Below are 17,068 nucleotides of genomic sequence, written 5' to 3'. Positions count from 1 at the left end.
TAATTTAAATGATAGAACTCATTCCTCTGGTCGCTCTTACAACGTTGCCACATTGCAACTTAAAACTAGGTTTTAGACTAGTCACATGACTGCTTATAATTACTACATATACACTTAACTGATATCACCCGTACTGTTACCTTATATGTATACTTATACTTATTAAAAATATGGCAGTTACATGCATCATGTCTTTGCTAAGTACCGTCGATGTGGACCAGATCATTATTAATGCTATTAGCTCAAATATTACACTTATAAATTATTCGTCAGAGCCTTTTTCTGCAAATAAACAAGGTGATTTAGGATCTCATAATTTGCTAAAAGTCAATGTTAAAAATGAGCACGATAACAACGGTGATTATGAGGTAAAAATATTGACCTTCTTCGTTAAGTTACTGTCGCCATGAGTTGCGATATGGGAGGTATAACTTATGAAGAACTAAATTTTTATAAAAATATTAAGCCACTAATGATTTAAAACTCCGAGAGTGAAAGATGATCGTCTAAGTGTTATTTGTAGAGAACAACGTTTTAGTTGTTGAAGATTTACGTGCTCAAGGTTTTTCAATGAATTATGAAAAGATAATAGCCGAGAGATTGTTAAAATCGGCTCTTGTAGCATTAGCCCAATTTCATGCATCAACACTTGTAGCAGAGTCGAAACTAGGCAAGCTACTCAACGAAGCTTTCCCCGAAGTTTTAATAGAAAAAATTTAATAGAAATACAAAATTTGATCGAGCTTTGTGTTACCTCATATATACGACTACATTCATAAATGTAAGACGTCAATAAGGAGAACTAAATGTATTGTTTTATAGTAACCTGTGGAATAATAATATATTGTTTAATAAAAACATTTTTCCTGAGTGTGCTGCGTATATTTAAAATGGTCTATTATTACTATTCGATATTTAAAAAAACTTTAGTTCGAAGAAATATAAAAATAAAAGTTCCATCGAGCGAAATAATTTTAAATATACTTATACAAAATACAGATTTATTGGAATGGTGACGGCAGCAATCTATTTTCCTGCTCTTTATGTCCGGAACACTTGAAAAAACTGGTCAACGATTCAAAGGCTCTAGAAAAATATATGCTTTATGATGGAAATCATTGAAGCTTGTCTTGATAGAAGTCCTATTTACGTGAAAAAAATTAAATATTTACCGAGTGAGGTTTTGAATGAAGCGCAATTAGTATTAAATATAAAAAATTTTTACGTGATGTTCATATTTTGAAAGACGAATATACGATATTTTCTCTTTGATTGCTGTTTTACAGAAATTTTTGTTAAATTGCTTATTGAAATTAATTTTAGCACCTCCTTTATATCGCAATAGATACAAGTCTGAGTACTTATCAAGTGCCCAGATTAAGATGTTTAATTTAGTATGATTTTTCATTTCTGTCAACGATTATGATTAACAATAATAGGCGGAGGATCTGCGTTTCCTGTTATTGACCATATCATAAAATTAACAACCATATTCACTAATGAAATTAATTTTCAAAGAATCCTGTCTCTTTTTTATTCCTCAATCAACAATAATTGGTAGACGACCACCTTAATCGATTCAGGAGTTTGTCAACTAATTAACAATGTTGAAATCAGCTATTAAGTAGAAATGAACGTTAATTTTATAACGTTTTTTTTAGAGTCATACAAAAAATAAAATCATCAATCTTCATTGATATCAGTAAATAATTCTATCTAAATCTAGACTGATAACAAGTGATAATTATACTATTGGCTTTTGTGCACAGTTGAAATTGAAAAGCATCGTCGAGAAGAGGGTTTCCTTTGTGGCAAAAAGACGTTAGAGTAAGTTTCCTAACAAGTATTGTGAAAATATTACTATGTCTACAATCACTAAAGAAGATGTTGAAACGGTTATTTATCGCGCTGTCAGTCCCGACGCAAAAGTTTTGAATTACAAATTAGAACCTTTCACGCAAATGAAAAATGGTATTCTCGGTTCCCATACCCTATTAAGCGTCAGAGTCTGCACTTCATCCAGCAGAAATGACGATGTCAACGTGAGTACACGTACATTTTTCTTGAAAACTCCACCAGACAGCGCAATTCAAGATTTAATAATGGATGAAGGGATATTCGAGGAAGAAGTTAACTTTCACAATGACATACAACCGCTGATGCTTGCAGATTATAACGGTGAAAAGTGGTGTCCTAAATGTTATTTAGCTAAAGGTAATGCGCTTGTTTACGAGGATCTACGAGTGCAAGGATTCACTACGCCAACTGAATTGCTAATAAATAAAACTTTTCTCAAATCAGCACTAGCAACGCTAGCTCGATTTCACGCAGCGTCACTTTTAGCTGAAGCTAAACTTGGTAGATCCTTAAAACAAGCATATCCAAAGTATTTTGCTGAAAAATTATATTGCGATCATAATAAACATGGACGTCTAACAAAGGACGGCTTCGAAGCCATAGTTCTGATGGCAGAAAAGTTTGGTCTTGATTCGAGCTTGGTGCTGCCACATTTGTACAATTGCGTGAGCAATAAAGTGAAGCCTAAGAAAGGACACGTCAATGTAGTATGTCACAGCGATCTATGGAAAAATAATATAATGTTCAACCGTAGCAATGAGTGTGTCATGGTAGATTATCAAATTTTGCGATATGCTTCACCAGCTGTGGATGTTGCAATGTTGGTTTACTTGAATACGATGCCAGAGTTTCGAAAGACTGGGGAAATTGAGATTTTCAAGCACTATTATTCAGTGTTTCAAGAGACATTACGGAAAAGCAAGCGGGATATTCAGATACCCTCTTATGATTACATGTTAAAAGAGTATTTGAATCATAGGATAGTAGGAATGACGTACGCTGCATTATATTTGCCTGGAATATACTTAAAACCAGATGATATTATGAAGCTAATGAATGACCCTAAGGCACTGACGTATTTCTTTTCCAATCGATTTAAATTCATAAATCTTGAAATAGATTCGAATCCTGTATACGCGATACGGCTAAAGGCAATCCTGACGGAACTTTTAGATGAAACACGACAAACATTGAATCCGTAGGACATGTCACTGTTCAATATTGTTGTAACGAATGTGGAGGTAACATTGATAATTATGTACTTGTGTTGGATTTAATGTTAAATATCTATGTATGTGATCGAAAGATGGTAATTGGATAAACCAAACTGTTAAGTAATTATCGTTGTCCTTATTAAATCTTATCAGATGGCATTAATTAATTTATTTCCATTTATTAATTTTCATGAAAATATCTACGAATCAGTGAGTAATTATTTTCTCCGAATATTTACCTAGCGTCGCAGTATCATGTGATGTTTACTTCGCACAAAGTCTCGCTTGGTTTTAATAGCACGAAGCAATTAGACAGCTCGAAAAAATGACGCGGACTCGAAATCCGGTTGCCGAGAAAGAAGATTTGTTGACAAGCAAGCCTTGCGTTGCGCCAGAGCCGCGCCAATGTCCGAAAAAGTCTTGAATCGCGGTGGAAAATGTGGAAAAGCCGATCGAGCCCGACCCAAGCCGACACTTTGTTTTTGCCAAGTGCACCGAGAGCGTGCGTAAAGCTATGTTTAGCAGGCGAGCACGGAGGATGGCACCTCGAGATTACTCAGCGCGCTCGCCGGCGCGTCAGCGCGTTTCCATTGTCGCGCGAGGCTCGGTCGCGCGTTCGATCCGCCTGATTGACAGTCGACGATCGATGGCACGAGCGATCGCGGCGACGACGACGCCGCGCGCAAAAATAACCGGCCGCTCGGCGGGCTTTCGTTTTCGCAAAACTGTAAAGCGGATATCGAGTTACGGCGCGGCGGCTCGCATTTGGCCGGCAATCGGCGGCGTTTACGTAAGCCGAGAGCCAACGGGCGCCGCGGCGAGCGCGCGCGGGGGCCCTGCGCGGAGCCAGGCGAAGGGCCGACGCGCTCGACAGTTATCGCCCCGCGTCGCCGCGGTTGGGCCTCGGTCTAAATAGATCGATCAGTAAATAGATCGGAGCCTCGACTGCGCTCACTCGGGTATTTGCAGCGAGGGCATGCTCGGCTCGGCGGAGACAAAGATACACGGCCCGAGCGAGCGCGAGTGCGCGAGCTCTCGCTTGGCAGGGCTTATCGTGACACAGATTTTCCCTTCTCGAGAGCTTGCGCCGCGGCGTCGGCTAGTGCGCTGCCGGCGCTGCTCACTGCCGAATCGCCGTCGCGTTTGACTCGCGGGAGCACTATAGTGACCGGTCAGTGCAAGCCGACTGTGCGCGACAGAGCAGCACCGAGCCACGCAGCCGCCTCATTTTTAATCCAACCACCCAGTTGCAGTGAGCGATAAATCCCTTTACTTTTTTCTGGTGCTGACCACCCTTTATGTTTTATATTTTTTTTTCTTTCTTTTTTTTTCTTTTTCATTCTAAAATCTTGTTTTCTCTGCTTCATCTTTTCTTTGACATGTTTTCGTACAGCGCCTCGATGCACTCGCTCGCTTTCGCCTATCTTTACACGCATTTCTCTCGCCACGCTATCTCACCCACCTCGCTCATACGCTATCGCATGCTCGTCTGCATATTCAGCGACCTCGTCAGGATACGCCTGTCGCTCACGTTTCGCTGCACTCGGACCCAAGCGAAATGCTTCATACTTGCTCGGCGATGACTCGACCGCCGAAGTAACGAATAACCAGCTGCACTCTGCCGCTTTGTGTGCACCCGATCTCTCTGTGTTGTTTACGTTTCGAGCAGGGGCTTGCGCTTTTCTTTCTCTGCTGTGCCGAGCTTACGTGACCACTCGGGCGTCTGTGATTCTCGTGAGCACTTTGCGCTCGAGTGCTCGGTCGGAATTTCATCCTGGCGTTCGCTCGTATCGTCGCGAAGCGAAGGTGAAAAGTAACGGCCGAGCGAGGATAAGAAAGAAAAATTGCATCCACCTCGGTCGAGCGGCGATCGGCTCGGGCGCGGCGTTCGACTTGCGATTTGGCACGAGAAAAAGCCGAGGAAAGTTCAAAGCACCGGCAGCATTGCGAGCAGGATTGCGTTTACAGCAGCTTGGCGACTTTTGCCTCTTCTATTATTACACCGAGAGCGCTCTAGTTTCTCGATATTCCGTTTTTTTTTCCCTTAGCGCGCTCTCGCGCCACCGAGCTCTTTTATAATCCGGTTGCGCGCGCGGGATTTTCGCGACTGGAGAACGTCCTCGTAGGCGGCCTCGCTCTCGACTTCCGGGTCTCGACTCCGCGCGCGGGCCAGCGAGTTATTATAGCGGTCTCGCCCCCTTGTCCGCGGGCGTGTCGCGCGCGAGTCGGCGCTCTCAGTTATGTAACGCTTTCGCGGGGCGCCATCGACGTGGCCGCCGTACGACGCACGGGCGGCGTTATCGTGGCCGCGAGAGCTTTATTTTGGGACGCGCGAGCCTCTCGCAGTTTGCGCGAAAATCGAGAGGAATTTTGATCGCGCGGCCGAGAGAGAAGGCTGGATTATTTATACACGTGCGAGCGCTTCGCCGCGAAATTTCGCCCAGCTGGGCACTCGCCGGTCGTGCACGAATTGTCTCGTGCAAACTGCCCGAGTGGCTTTCGTAAATTGTGAGCAAGGCGTGACGACAGAATGCCGCAGGCCAGAATCGAAGAGAGTGCAATCGTACATGCCGTTGGAAAGCAGCGGAGTTTGTTGAGAGGAGGAGCAATGTGGTTGCGCACGTGTTATAGATGTAGAGCGCCATGGCAACCCTTGACATTAAGTTTTCGAAATTCGACAACCGTCCATGGGGCTTTCGTCTGGCGGGAGGAAGTGACTTCCCCGAACCCCTTACAGTGATTAGGGTAAATACCGCTTTCATCACTTTTTGCATGCAACGACTTGGCTTCGTGAGCATAGACGCGGAGAAAATGTCGAGTCGGAACGGCCGACCCCGTCGCGAAGACGCGGCCAATGATCGAGGGCGCGAACAAAGTGTGCGGCCAGGTAAAAGGACAATTTTCAGGTATCGGAGGGAAGTCTTGCAGAATGCATGGGCTTGAAAGTGGGCGACGTGGTCGTGAAATTGAACGATCAGCCGATAAGCGACATGACCCACGGTCAGGCCCACGAGGCCCTCACGCTTGCCGGCAACAACTTCGTTTTAGCAGTTCGAAGGTAAGCTTTTTACAAACTCACGCGTTCCTACTCTCGCTCAACTCCGCGTTCGATGTCTTACAGCGGATCTATTTTACTTGTCCGTCGCTACACTTGAACGTTGTTGACATCCCTATTGCCAGAATTATGTTTATTTCTCACGCGCGTAGTGTTCAAATTGGGCGTGAATGAAAAGTCGAAAATAAACGGCATCGAGGATAAATATAACTCTACGCGAATTGAACCGGAAAAATGCAGATAAACAGCGATTCTACTTTTCACTTGACATTTCGTTTGGATGTCAAGTTTGACGAATCTGGCACTCCTTTTTTACGAAAGCTTACGTAATTCGATGTTTCCTTCCGATTGAAAGAAAAACTAGACATTATATGCTTCTGACCACAAAGTGTAACATGCAGTCACACGCTCGAGCTTTCGAGTTGGAAATAGTTCGAATAAATCAATGACGATGAATGATAGCTGGCGAAAAGAGGGCAAATCAATAGCGGAGCTCGTTAAACTCTCCTCGTTAGAACTGAAATGAAAGCTCGGGGAAACCGGAGTTAATTAACGCTTGTAAGTATACAATGTCACCTGGCAGAGTTATCGCGCGCGAGCAAGCGGGAAAAATGGTCGACGGACTTGGCCAGCGAAAAAATTCGCCAGTCTCACCGCACGAGAGCGCGCAACAGTTATCAGCGATTTCACGGAACAAAGGAAGAATATGCATATTTGCATATGAGAATTCGCACGTCGCCTTGAGAAAGCAACATGTGGCAATGTCGGCGTCGCTCGCGACAGAGAAGCTCTCTCTCTCTCTCTCTCTCTCTCTCTCTCACTCACTCAACCACCAACATAAATAGCTAACCCAGAATCAAAGCGTGCAAATGCTGGGATCCTCACTCGCGTATATATCTTGCGAAACGCCCCAGTCACGAGGATTCTACCGTCACGCTTCTTCTTCTTCTTTGCGGCCGCTAATTTCATACAAAAGCTTCGATAGCTTCGTAAACCGCGAGAGTTCGTTACTGCCGATTGCGAGACTTGATAATACCGGATTCAACTTTGTTACACATTTTCATAGCCGCATGAATCGAAGGATATTATTGAATCGGTCCACAAGTTTTTCAAATGAAAGCGGTAAAAGCTATCCGAAAAATTTGGCCGCGCAACAGTTCGTTACACTAGTTTCAACTTTGTGAACTGAAAAAATGTGCAAAGTACAGGCGAATAAACCAAAAATGAGCCTTGACTATAAATAGAAACCGTTGACCTGAGATAAAGGTATTAAATCTGTCAGGTTGTTATTAAAAAATGTACCAGGAGAGAAGTAGCGTTGGACGCAATCCCAATAACCATGCCCGCATCAATGGTTCAAATGGACGACTGGTGTAAGACGAAGAGCGACTGATCGGCGAGCGATCTTCATCCAGGATAAATATGATCGGAGTGGAGCAGCGCAAACGAGCGCCGAAATGTTTATTGTTCTAGCGGCGACGCGGTCCGTAATGGCGAGCAAGGTGAATCGCGTGGTAAGAGCACGTCTGGCTTCGGCGCGATGGATCTGCGAGAAACGGAGCGCGCGCAGCGCAGGTTACTTGGCAAGCTAATGATTTGACCCAGTTAGCGAAGATCCGCTCCCTGATCGCGCCTCGCCACAGCCGTCTGCTCCGTCCCTTCAGGCGATCCGTGTGCGGCCGTCGCCGAGCCGTGGTCGTCGCCGTCCGCGTTGGCAGCGATTTATTTTCGCGCGAGAGAATGTGAATGACGACGGGCCGCTCGTCGACTGACGGCCTAAATTTACAATTCGCGCCCAGCGGCGCGTGTCGCAAGTGCAGAAACAAAGAGAAAAAAAAAAGAGAAGAAGCGCCGCTCGCTCTCGCCGCGCGCGCATCTCGCGAGAGCGCGGGGGCCTCCGCAATATGGCACCGAGTCAGCGCGCGCACGTGCGTCTGGCTCGATATGCCGTTAGCAGCGGTTTATTCCGAGTTGTTTTTGGCTTTGCTTTTGGATGCGTCGACGATCGATGATCTCGACGGCTTATTAGCGCGATACGCTTTGCCCTTGCTCGGCCGACAGCTTGACCATGATCGATGGCTTGATATTGAAGTTGGCGCTAATCGCTTCTCTGGCAACGGCACGCTTATCTTGGACGATTGTTGCTTGGCGATAGATTCCGTGCTTCGACTCTCAATGACAAGAGATAAATGCGAACTGCGGCACACAGCTTTGCAAGCGAAAACTCACGCTGGATTCTCGTCTCTTAGAACAGAAGATCCAAGCAAGGCGATCGAAGGCATCGAGAAGAAGATCGAGCCGTATATGCTCCCCGTAAGTATCGAGTGATCGAGAGCGGACCTTTGCCGACGAGAGAAATATTTAGTAAAACGACCGGCTGCAGATCGAAGAGATACTACTCTGTCCAGTTGACGAAAAGAGAGAAGTGACGCCGGACGAGGTGTCGCGAGTCGAGGAACCGCCGGAAGCGAGCGAAGACGAGGGCCAGGTCGAGGAGTACCCGGAGAAACCGCGCGACATCAACAGCGACCCGCTGCCCAAGACTGACCTTACCGAGGAGGAAATCGCTCAGCTGATTCTCGACGAAGAGGAGGTGCTCAACGACAAAGGCGTTTTGGGGTTCGTATGCTCGCGGCCAAGCCCACAGCTGCGCGTCGACCGTCCAGACGTCCAGCGATTTATTTGACTTTCAGCGTGAACTTCAAGAAGATCAGGCCGCGCGCGCCTCTCCTCAAGCAATCCGAGGTCTTCCGCGAGCTGCAGAACGAGATCGCCGCCGAGCCGGAGGAAGTGCAGGAGCGCAAGCGCCAGTCGACTTTCCTGAAGAAGCCCGACCGGCCGGCGCCCAAGCCCAAGCTCGCGCAGGAGGAAAGCGAGGCCGAGGTCGAGCCCTACCGCGTGGTGATCAAGAAGCAGCCGAAGCGACCGATAACCGAGCGCCTGCTGCAGAAGGGACTGCTCGATCCGTCGCGCGCGACCACACCCGACACCGTGAGCAGCTTCGCCATCGCGGACACCATCTCCGAGGTAAACGGGCACACCTGCACGGCCACCTGGTCCTTCACCTCCCACTCGACCGAACCGAGCGCGAGCGAGCCCGACATGCTGCCCATCAGCGAAGGCGTCGAGGACGTGTCCCCGCCGGCGTCGCCCCTCTTCGACCACGAGCTCCCGCTGGCTGAGCCGAATCCCGAACCCGAACCCCGACCACCCAAGTCGCCTGCGTCCGTCAGGGAGGAGCCCGTTGTCGCGGAGAACGCTATTACTCCCGAGAAGCCGACGGAGGAGCCATTCGGCCCGACTGTCGCGCCGCGGCGCAGCGCCAAGAAACAGAGGCTCTGTCGCAGGGGCAGATACGCCAAGCGCTGCCTCGGCCGCGCCCTGGACTCGCTCAAGTCCAGCCCCGAGAGCAAGACCAAGCCAAGGCTACTGCGCAGGGCCCGCTACTTCGAGAGACTCGTCGGCGACATCAAGAGCTCCTTCGGCGGCGCAGCCCAGCGCAGGACCAGCTGCAGCGAAGAGCAGAGCTTGCTCAACGTGCTCATGTTCGCCTCCCTGGCGTGCAGCTTGCGTGACACCTACGACACCGAGATTCTCCATCGCGGCTCCAGCCGCCGAAACTCGCGCAGAATGTCCAGCTGCAGGCGCGACTCGAGCACCCTGCCGCTCTACGAGCCCGGCTCGGGCTCCTTCTTCTCTTTCTCGCGCAAGAGTAGCCTGCAAGGCGAGAGTCTCAAGAGCTTTCAGATCAGGTACGCCGAGGGTAGGCGCAGGCTGTCGGTCATGTCGATGATGGTCGCCGACAAAGTCAGCAACGCCATGAGGACCGACCTGGCTCGCGGACTCGCTTACGCGATGGTCCCGTGCGCCTCCGCCCTCGCGTTCTTCATGTTCAATTACGCCAAGCGCTACAACAACGTCGAGCATCACGAGTGAACGGCGATTGCTCTCTCTCTCTCTCTCTCTCTCTCTCTCTCTCTTTCACCCCCCGACCCCCGCTCTTCGTCCAGTTTTTCCAGGCTTCGATCGTACAAGTTTTCAGACGATGTTCTCTTCTTATTGTGATAGTTCGGTTTTTTCCCTCCTTTCTTTCTTTTTCGAGAATGAGAGAGACCTTCTTTCAGCACTGCTTCTTTACTTGTCTTTTCAAAAAGTTTGTCCTTCAGAGTATATTTGTGAATGGCATATAGTACCGCAGTTCGTTTACAATACGCGTAAGCACTTTCTTACTCACAGTTACATTTCAACGAAATTCATACGAAGGCATAGTCGCAGTTTTACGTTTTTGCAAAAAAATATATAATACAACCGAATCATTATTTATTATTCATTACTCGCTGTCGGTACTTATTTATTTATAGGTAATCATTCGACTTGATTGCGTAACAATCACTTTCATGAGAAGTGGAAATCTCTACATGTATATATTTTTAATGTGAAATAAAAAGGAAAATCCAGTTAAGAAATCTTAAAGTTATTTAAAACCGAAAATTGCTTTGTAAAATTGTTGCAGTTGCTTCGTCAGCTCTTGCAATAATATTAATAAAAAAAACATTAAACGCATTATTTCATGAAAACCATTAATCGCAACGCAAACGTGTAAAAGCATTCTTGAACGAAACGGCAGTGAAGCGCCGATTGAAACAGGTCTCTTTCATTACATTTTTCTTCCATAGACAAGCGAAATAGTCGCTTTAATTTCTTCGTAAGTATATGCACTGTCATGGGTTGTGAAGTAGCTGTGCCGTTATAGTCATTAGCGAATAATAAAAATTCATTGTCTGTCGTCGAATCTTTTTCCACACGAACGAATCGCTTTCGAACGTTTGCACAACAATAAATTGTCGCAGTGCAAATTTGTATTTCATGTTTATAAAACACTTCACTTCACATTTGAAAATTCGTATACCATCGTCTAATTTCATACTCAATGTAAATCTGTTGGTCGAACAAACAAGTGTACTAAAAAAAAATTGATCACGATTGACAAAAGTAGACATTCGTTGTGATGGTTATTTATAAATCAAATGTAATAAAACAGTTAGTGTTTGAATAATCGTTCGATTGTACAATCATTATGTATAACATGCACATTCCTTTGTAGTTAGAGACACAGTGCGCAGACGTTCACTGACCAGTGATAGTTATTTGGTAGCCCATTGTAGACTTCACGTCCAGCATGATCAGTGGCGATCGATTTTGCGAAAGCTTAAGCGCGTTGCAATCAACTTTCAAGGCTTCTACTCACGCCTCGCTTACTAAACTCGATCGCCACACCTAATCAAATGTTCGCAGCTGCCCAAGCTTTCTAACCACTTTAACGCAAGCTTCGCTTTGTTTTCTCTCTCTCTCTCTTGCAATATAGAAAACAACGCCCGCTGCAACACCAGAGCCGACAATCCAAAGTTCCGACGGAGGGTCGCGTCCCCAGTCAGTGGCATCGGTCATCGAAGTCGTCGACCAATCCAATAATCCGGAGGAGGCTAGGCGAGAGTCTCGCGAAGATCAAGCGGTAAGAAAGCAAACGGACAATCTTTGATTTGCGAGCGAGTTGTTGAAACATACATACGAAAGTGGCGATGGCAATGTGTGTTGCCCCTGCACAGGCGCAACCAGAGCCGCGCGTCGAGGAGCCGGCGAACAACGACGAGAAGGAGGAGGACAAGCCGGTGCAAGTGGTCATAAGGCGACCTTCGAAGGCCGAAGTGGACGTGGAAGTGGAGGTAACGATGGACCGCGACAAGATCAAAGAGCTCGTCACCACGGAGATCAGCCTGGAGCGTCAACTGGCCAGTGTGCAGAGCCAACTGATGGCTCTGAAGCAGCTGCCGAGCGAGATCGAGAAGCACTTGAGAATCGTGTCCGAGCAGCTGCACAAGATCATGGAGCTGAGCGGCGTCGATCAGCCGCAGCTCCTCGACAAGCCCCAGGGTGAGCGCAAAGTCAGGATCAACTGCCCCGCGCAGCGCAGGCTGTTCAGGCAGTCCTCGCGAAGCTCCACCGCCACCAGAAACCCCTGAGCTTGCTCGCCCTTCCACTTCTCGCTGAACAGCTTGCGTTTAAGACGTCATCTCTTGCATGTCGCAGACCGCATTTACACGTTTTCTGTTGCATTTCTGTTCTTTTCCGCAAGCTGTTTCGCGAGAGCGTACGGAAGTAGACTCGGCAACAGTCGTTCTTTCTCTTCGATCACTTTTATTGCTTCGGTATTCTCTAATAGATCGTTCATTGTAACTTATTGCTAGTCCATGAGTATTACCTGCAAAAGAGAATGTACACATTTTTATTGTTAACCAAACGTTTTTAATTGCAAGATCATCAGAAAACAGTCACTCATTTATCTATTTCTACATTATTTGATTTCACTCGTTCTTATCTTATCAAGTGACATCATTTTTCATTAGAAAATGTCGATAACGCAGACACGAAATTGAACCTATTTAACCGTCATATGATTAATAAGGCATTTGTGACTTTTCTCGTATCGTACTAAAGTAATATACATCAGGCAATACGCAAAGAAAAAAAAAACTTTCAAATTAATGTTATATTATTAATTGTTATGTTTGTAAATTAATATCTTGTCATTAATAAACCCAAATTTGCAATGAAAATGTGTATTTTATTCTATTGGCCTTGACCTTCAAGTATCTGTATTACTGCAACCTTTATCGCCCAATAAGCCGTTCAGTTGTCCACTTCCATTAGGCGAACATAGCTACGACTCGATGAAAAGTAAGAAGCGTTGTCACTGCCTGCGAGTAAGTTCGAGGCAAAGAAGCCAAAGGAAAAAACAGAAGAAGAATTGCAGCGCAAAAGTTAGCGTTCGTGCGGAAAACTAACGATTGATTGTAACGTTCCAGCGGACGAGACGTCGCAAGCGGAAGAGTCGAGCCGGCAAGAGGAAGCGCAAGCGTGCAGTCGGCGAGATGAGCGAGAGCAGAGGAGCGAGGCGGAGCAAAGAAAAACTGCGGAAGAGGAAGAGGACAAAGCGATGTCCGAGGACGACGTAGAGGAGACGTCCTCCAGTTACCCGCCTCACCTGGCCGACACCGAGTACTCGTCGAGCTACTATGCCAATTTGGCCGAGGACAACACGGAGGACGACGCCACGTGGAGATCCGACAAGGTCGAGATATCCGTGAAGAGCAACGAGGACGACGGCCAGCACCGGGTGAAAAAGTACATCGTCACCTACGAGTCCAAAGTGGTCGAGGAGACGAGGAGAGCGCAGAGGCCCGCATCCAGGGATCACAGTCCCGTGGACGTCGAGTCGATAAGTACGCGCGTCGCGTCGCCACTCGCGTTCACCACTTTTAAAGCAGTCGCTCGTCATTTCAGAGAGCTTCGAGGCAGATCCCAATTTGAGCTTACAGCAACAGTTGGTCGAGGAGTTCAAGGTATGCACAAACGAATCTGGGCGCAACGAGAGACCGACAAAAGCCTCGAGGGCCGATCGTAAGTTCCAACTTGAGCCTGTTCGTCGGCTGCGCGCAGCCGCGAGTCCGTGGTGCGCGAGGTGCTCGACGAGAATTGCTGCTTATTAGTCGGCCCTCGGAGCGCGCGAGATCGCGAGATGGTCGGGAGAGATCGGAGCGTTAATATTTGGTCGGGCTGCTTGATGTGGTGTGTTGTATAGCACAGGCAAGGGAGAAAGCGCGAGTCGCGCGACCATCTGTGGCAGCCGCAGGCTAAGCAGCTCGAGCTCACCTACGGACGGCGCTGGAGGTGCCCCAACGATTTCTTCAACGACGAGATGATCGCCGACGTGCTCTCCTCACAGGCCGAGGTCATCCGTGGCAGGGCTCTCGGGTATGCGCAACACACCTACAGCACTGCTCTCCTCCCATTATGATCCCGCGCCAGACCTCCTTTCGCCTGTCGCTCGGGCGCTCACAGCTAATCTCCTTGAGCGTCCGTTTCGTGCACACGACGACCGTTACACGCCGCGCGCTTTCTAGACCGCCGAGCATTTCATTTTCTCCCAAGCGCACTCCCGCTGGCCTTTCCTTCTGACTCGGGCTCCGGAGCCGGGGCAAGTGCTTTTCAAACGCCCGATTCACCTTGCAGGGTCAACTTCAAGAAATTCGAGAAGGCGAACGCCTTGCCCAACTACGACCACCTCGTGAATTCCAGCGTCTACAAGATGATACATAAGATGGACGCCGAGCCAAAGAAAGGAATTCCAGCCCGGCCGCCGAAGGTGATGGCAGCCGAGGACATAATCGAGAGGGTGGTCAGTGCATCTCTGCAAATCCTCCGCGCGGAAAGCACCTTCCAAGTCCAATTAGCCATAACGCTTTCCCCTCTGCTTTTCAGAACACACCGGTGTGCGGCATGTCCAGCAGCGAGTGCCTCGGATCATAACCGTTTTTACGCAGATTGGCTACCATTCGACGACCGCGACGACGACGACGACGACGACGACGACGACGACGACGACCACGACCACGACCACGACGAACAACGAAGCCAACGGAAGATCAATTATTCAAGTTTTCCAGGGGCCTCGCTAAGGTCTCCATGCCACTCTTGGAATTTCACTTTTTTCTTTGCCAAGGATCATGGCTTTATTTTCGCTGCGCAATGCCAAATCAAAGCGACGCGATCTGAGACGTCCTTCGTCGCGATCCACTGAACAAGCTCTTCGCTTCATTCTTTCGAGCAGTCATTTATTTTATATAAAAATATACACTTCGAAAGAAATTGACAGAGGAATATATGGACAATTTTTAAAAATAAAAACGATCAAAATATACACGACAATTGCCATTTGTTTTATTCTCAATTGATTGCCAAGTTAGCCGTAAGAGCAAACTTTCCGAAAGCGCAGCTGTAGCGAAGCGAATGTACGGTCTTGACAGGCAGCAATCTATCGGTATAAGCCGCAGCAGCAACGAATACTCGTAGACTTCTAGACAGCAAGTGGACAGAGATAAAGTACGAAAGCGCGGTCGGAGGTCTGAGTCGGAAGGCTACCGCTCTGTATTCGTACAACGTACAATAATAGTTTTATCTCGAGCAGGTAGCTCGCCCTTATCTTTGAGTCGCCTTCCAGATTGCGCCGAACAAGCATTTTCACGTGGAAGGTTGTCAAGTCGAGAGCCATTTTTCTTCTGGATCCGTTACTTTCTCGCGAAGAATAACATCAGCGTAGCAAAGTTAAAACTGCAAGCAAAGAGAGGCGAGCCGTTTGCCAATTGAAAATTTCGAGTTGCGAGCCAGAATGCTCGCCGTTTGGCTAAAGCGGCTATTCGGAGCTCGAAAACCAGCGACTAAGCGGTCACCTCGAATCAGTCGGACTTGTCGTTATAGGAACGCTTCTTCGCGCGGCTCGCAGGTGTCGTGCGCAGCCACGAAAAATAAACAAGGCTCGAGAGCAGTTGTAAACAAGATATCGCGTATGATCGTAAACGAGCAATTTCTAAGTAAAACAAATTGCGGAGGCGCGGCGTTAACGAGGCGCGCGCGTGGAAAAACTCGGGAGATGGGCAGCTGGCGATAATGTAGGCGGGCATTTAAAATTAAGGGAGCTGCTGCTCGCCTTGTCCACCGCGCGCATACCCACACGGACTTCTTTAGCGCGGCGCACTCTCGCGTGCTTATCTCCACGCAGCCACGAGCTGCTCCGAGTAAGAAAGAGAGAGAGAGAGAGAGAGAGAGAGAGAGAGTCGTTAAACGCCGGCTTGCTTTATTTCGACGTCCAGGTGTTGGGTAAAGAAGAAATTGTACCTGCGGCTATTCTCGGCACAATGCACGCTCTCAAGAAGAAAGCTTAACCGCTCGTTACTAGACCATCCTTGACGATCTTTATACCTTCCTTATAAATTCGTCCTTGGCTTCTTACATTGCACACTCGCTCCCTTGCTCCTCTGTACTTCAATTTTTTTATATACACTTAAAATGTCATTGCACTATATTTCCAATATGTGACATTTTTTAACGATTCACTGGCTAAAACTTATCTTCATAAACACATGAAAAGCGTTATCGATCGATTTACACTTGAATCAGGTTCGATCGATAGACAGGTTCATGGGATATTTCAAAGCTTACAAACAATGACACTATCAATGAACGTTGACACGTCTTCATTTCCACGTCATATTGTAGGCATACTATCAGAACTCATAAGTTTGCCTGTGTTTTTTGTTATTCAATTCGAAAATTAATTTATAAGTTATTCATATTTTAAGATATTGTTACTTTTTCCGAGCTCATATTTATCATAACGAGAAACTTCCACTATAAATGATATCTAAAACACGTGAAAAAATGTCATATTCTCGCTTAAATATAATTTTTAATCATTCTTTGACGTATGCTGAATGTTGAAAATTTTCGAAAGATTAAGCGTTAAAAAATAATGATTTCGCCTTGTAATCGACATATTAATTGGATTATTTATTTGGTGAATAGAATCTTAACTTCTTTATTGGGCATAAATTTAATAGCAATACAAATTGAAACACGACACCTGCATTTAAGTTGCTAACTATTAAGATAAAAAGCAATACTTTACGAAAGTTAACGCTTGGTTGATCGTCAATGTTTCAAGAATCAGTAAAATACATAGAATGCAAATTTGGTGATGATTTAAAAAAGTTGTTTGTATCTTTTCCTTGTATGAAAAATTTCTTTCAGCTACGAAGACAAACATTCCGCAACTAAAATTTCGGAAACGCTCAAATTTTTCGGCAATTGGCTACATTTATTTTCTTAATATTTATTGTTTAATAGCGTAATTTACCAAGTAAACTTCTTTAAGAACCTTTGGATAAAGTTACTTGGTGTATGGAGTACTTTCACTTGAAATTACCAATTGATGTACATTGCTGTATTCTAGTTTTTCGACTAGTATATTTAACTTCGGTTCATGCAAGTATAATGAAGTATTTCTTAAAACGTTCGTGAACACAGAATATTTCAACGGATTATTCAT

At 46.6% G+C, this 17,068-nt stretch overlaps 2 protein-coding genes across 2 annotated transcripts; both read left to right on the top strand.

Annotated features, from left to right (window-relative positions):
* The first annotated feature begins 1,798 nt into the window (after positions 1-1,798).
* LOC131672047 (uncharacterized) lies at positions 1,799-3,179 on the top strand. Its single transcript, XM_058948979.1, has one exon. The coding sequence runs from the start codon at positions 1,863-1,865 to the stop codon at positions 3,057-3,059; it is 1,197 nt and encodes a 398-aa protein (XP_058804962.1). The 5' UTR covers positions 1,799-1,862; the 3' UTR covers positions 3,060-3,179.
* A 1,183-nt stretch (positions 3,180-4,362) lies between these two features.
* Positions 4,363-14,838, top strand: LOC131672052 (uncharacterized). The gene is made up of 13 exons (XM_058948984.1): positions 4,363-5,816; positions 5,978-6,129; positions 8,376-8,439; positions 8,510-8,745; positions 8,820-10,058; positions 10,977-11,058; positions 11,492-11,638; positions 11,733-12,057; positions 12,990-13,406; positions 13,468-13,526; positions 13,766-13,938; positions 14,197-14,362; positions 14,446-14,838. Exons 1-13 carry the CDS (start codon positions 5,715-5,717, stop codon positions 14,491-14,493), a joined length of 3,210 nt encoding a protein of 1,069 aa, XP_058804967.1. The 5' UTR covers positions 4,363-5,714; the 3' UTR covers positions 14,494-14,838.
* The last annotated feature ends 2,230 nt before the right edge of the window (positions 14,839-17,068 follow it).

Source organism: Phymastichus coffea, unplaced genomic scaffold, assembly GCF_024137745.1.
Source record: "Phymastichus coffea isolate CEN01 unplaced genomic scaffold, Cenicafe_Pcof_1.1 PCOF00141, whole genome shotgun sequence".
NCBI lineage: Eukaryota > Metazoa > Arthropoda > Insecta > Hymenoptera > Eulophidae > Phymastichus > Phymastichus coffea.
The sequence above is the reverse complement of the archived record's forward strand: the minus strand, read 5'-3'. Positions and strand labels throughout refer to the sequence as shown.

Excerpts from the sequence above, each read along its gene's own strand:
- LOC131672047 (XM_058948979.1), top strand. The coding sequence starts at position 1,863 with ATGTCTACAATCACTAAAGAAGATGTTGAAACGGTTATTTATCGCGCT.
- LOC131672052 (XM_058948984.1), top strand. The coding sequence starts at position 5,715 with ATGGCAACCCTTGACATTAAGTTTTCGAAATTCGACAACCGTCCATGG. Across the intron at positions 11,059-11,491 it reads CGTCTAATTTCATACTCAAT|AAAACAACGCCCGCTGCAAC; the intron begins GTAAATCTGTTG and ends CTTGCAATATAG. Across the intron at positions 13,939-14,196 it reads ATCCGTGGCAGGGCTCTCGG|GGTCAACTTCAAGAAATTCG; the intron begins GTATGCGCAACA and ends TTCACCTTGCAG.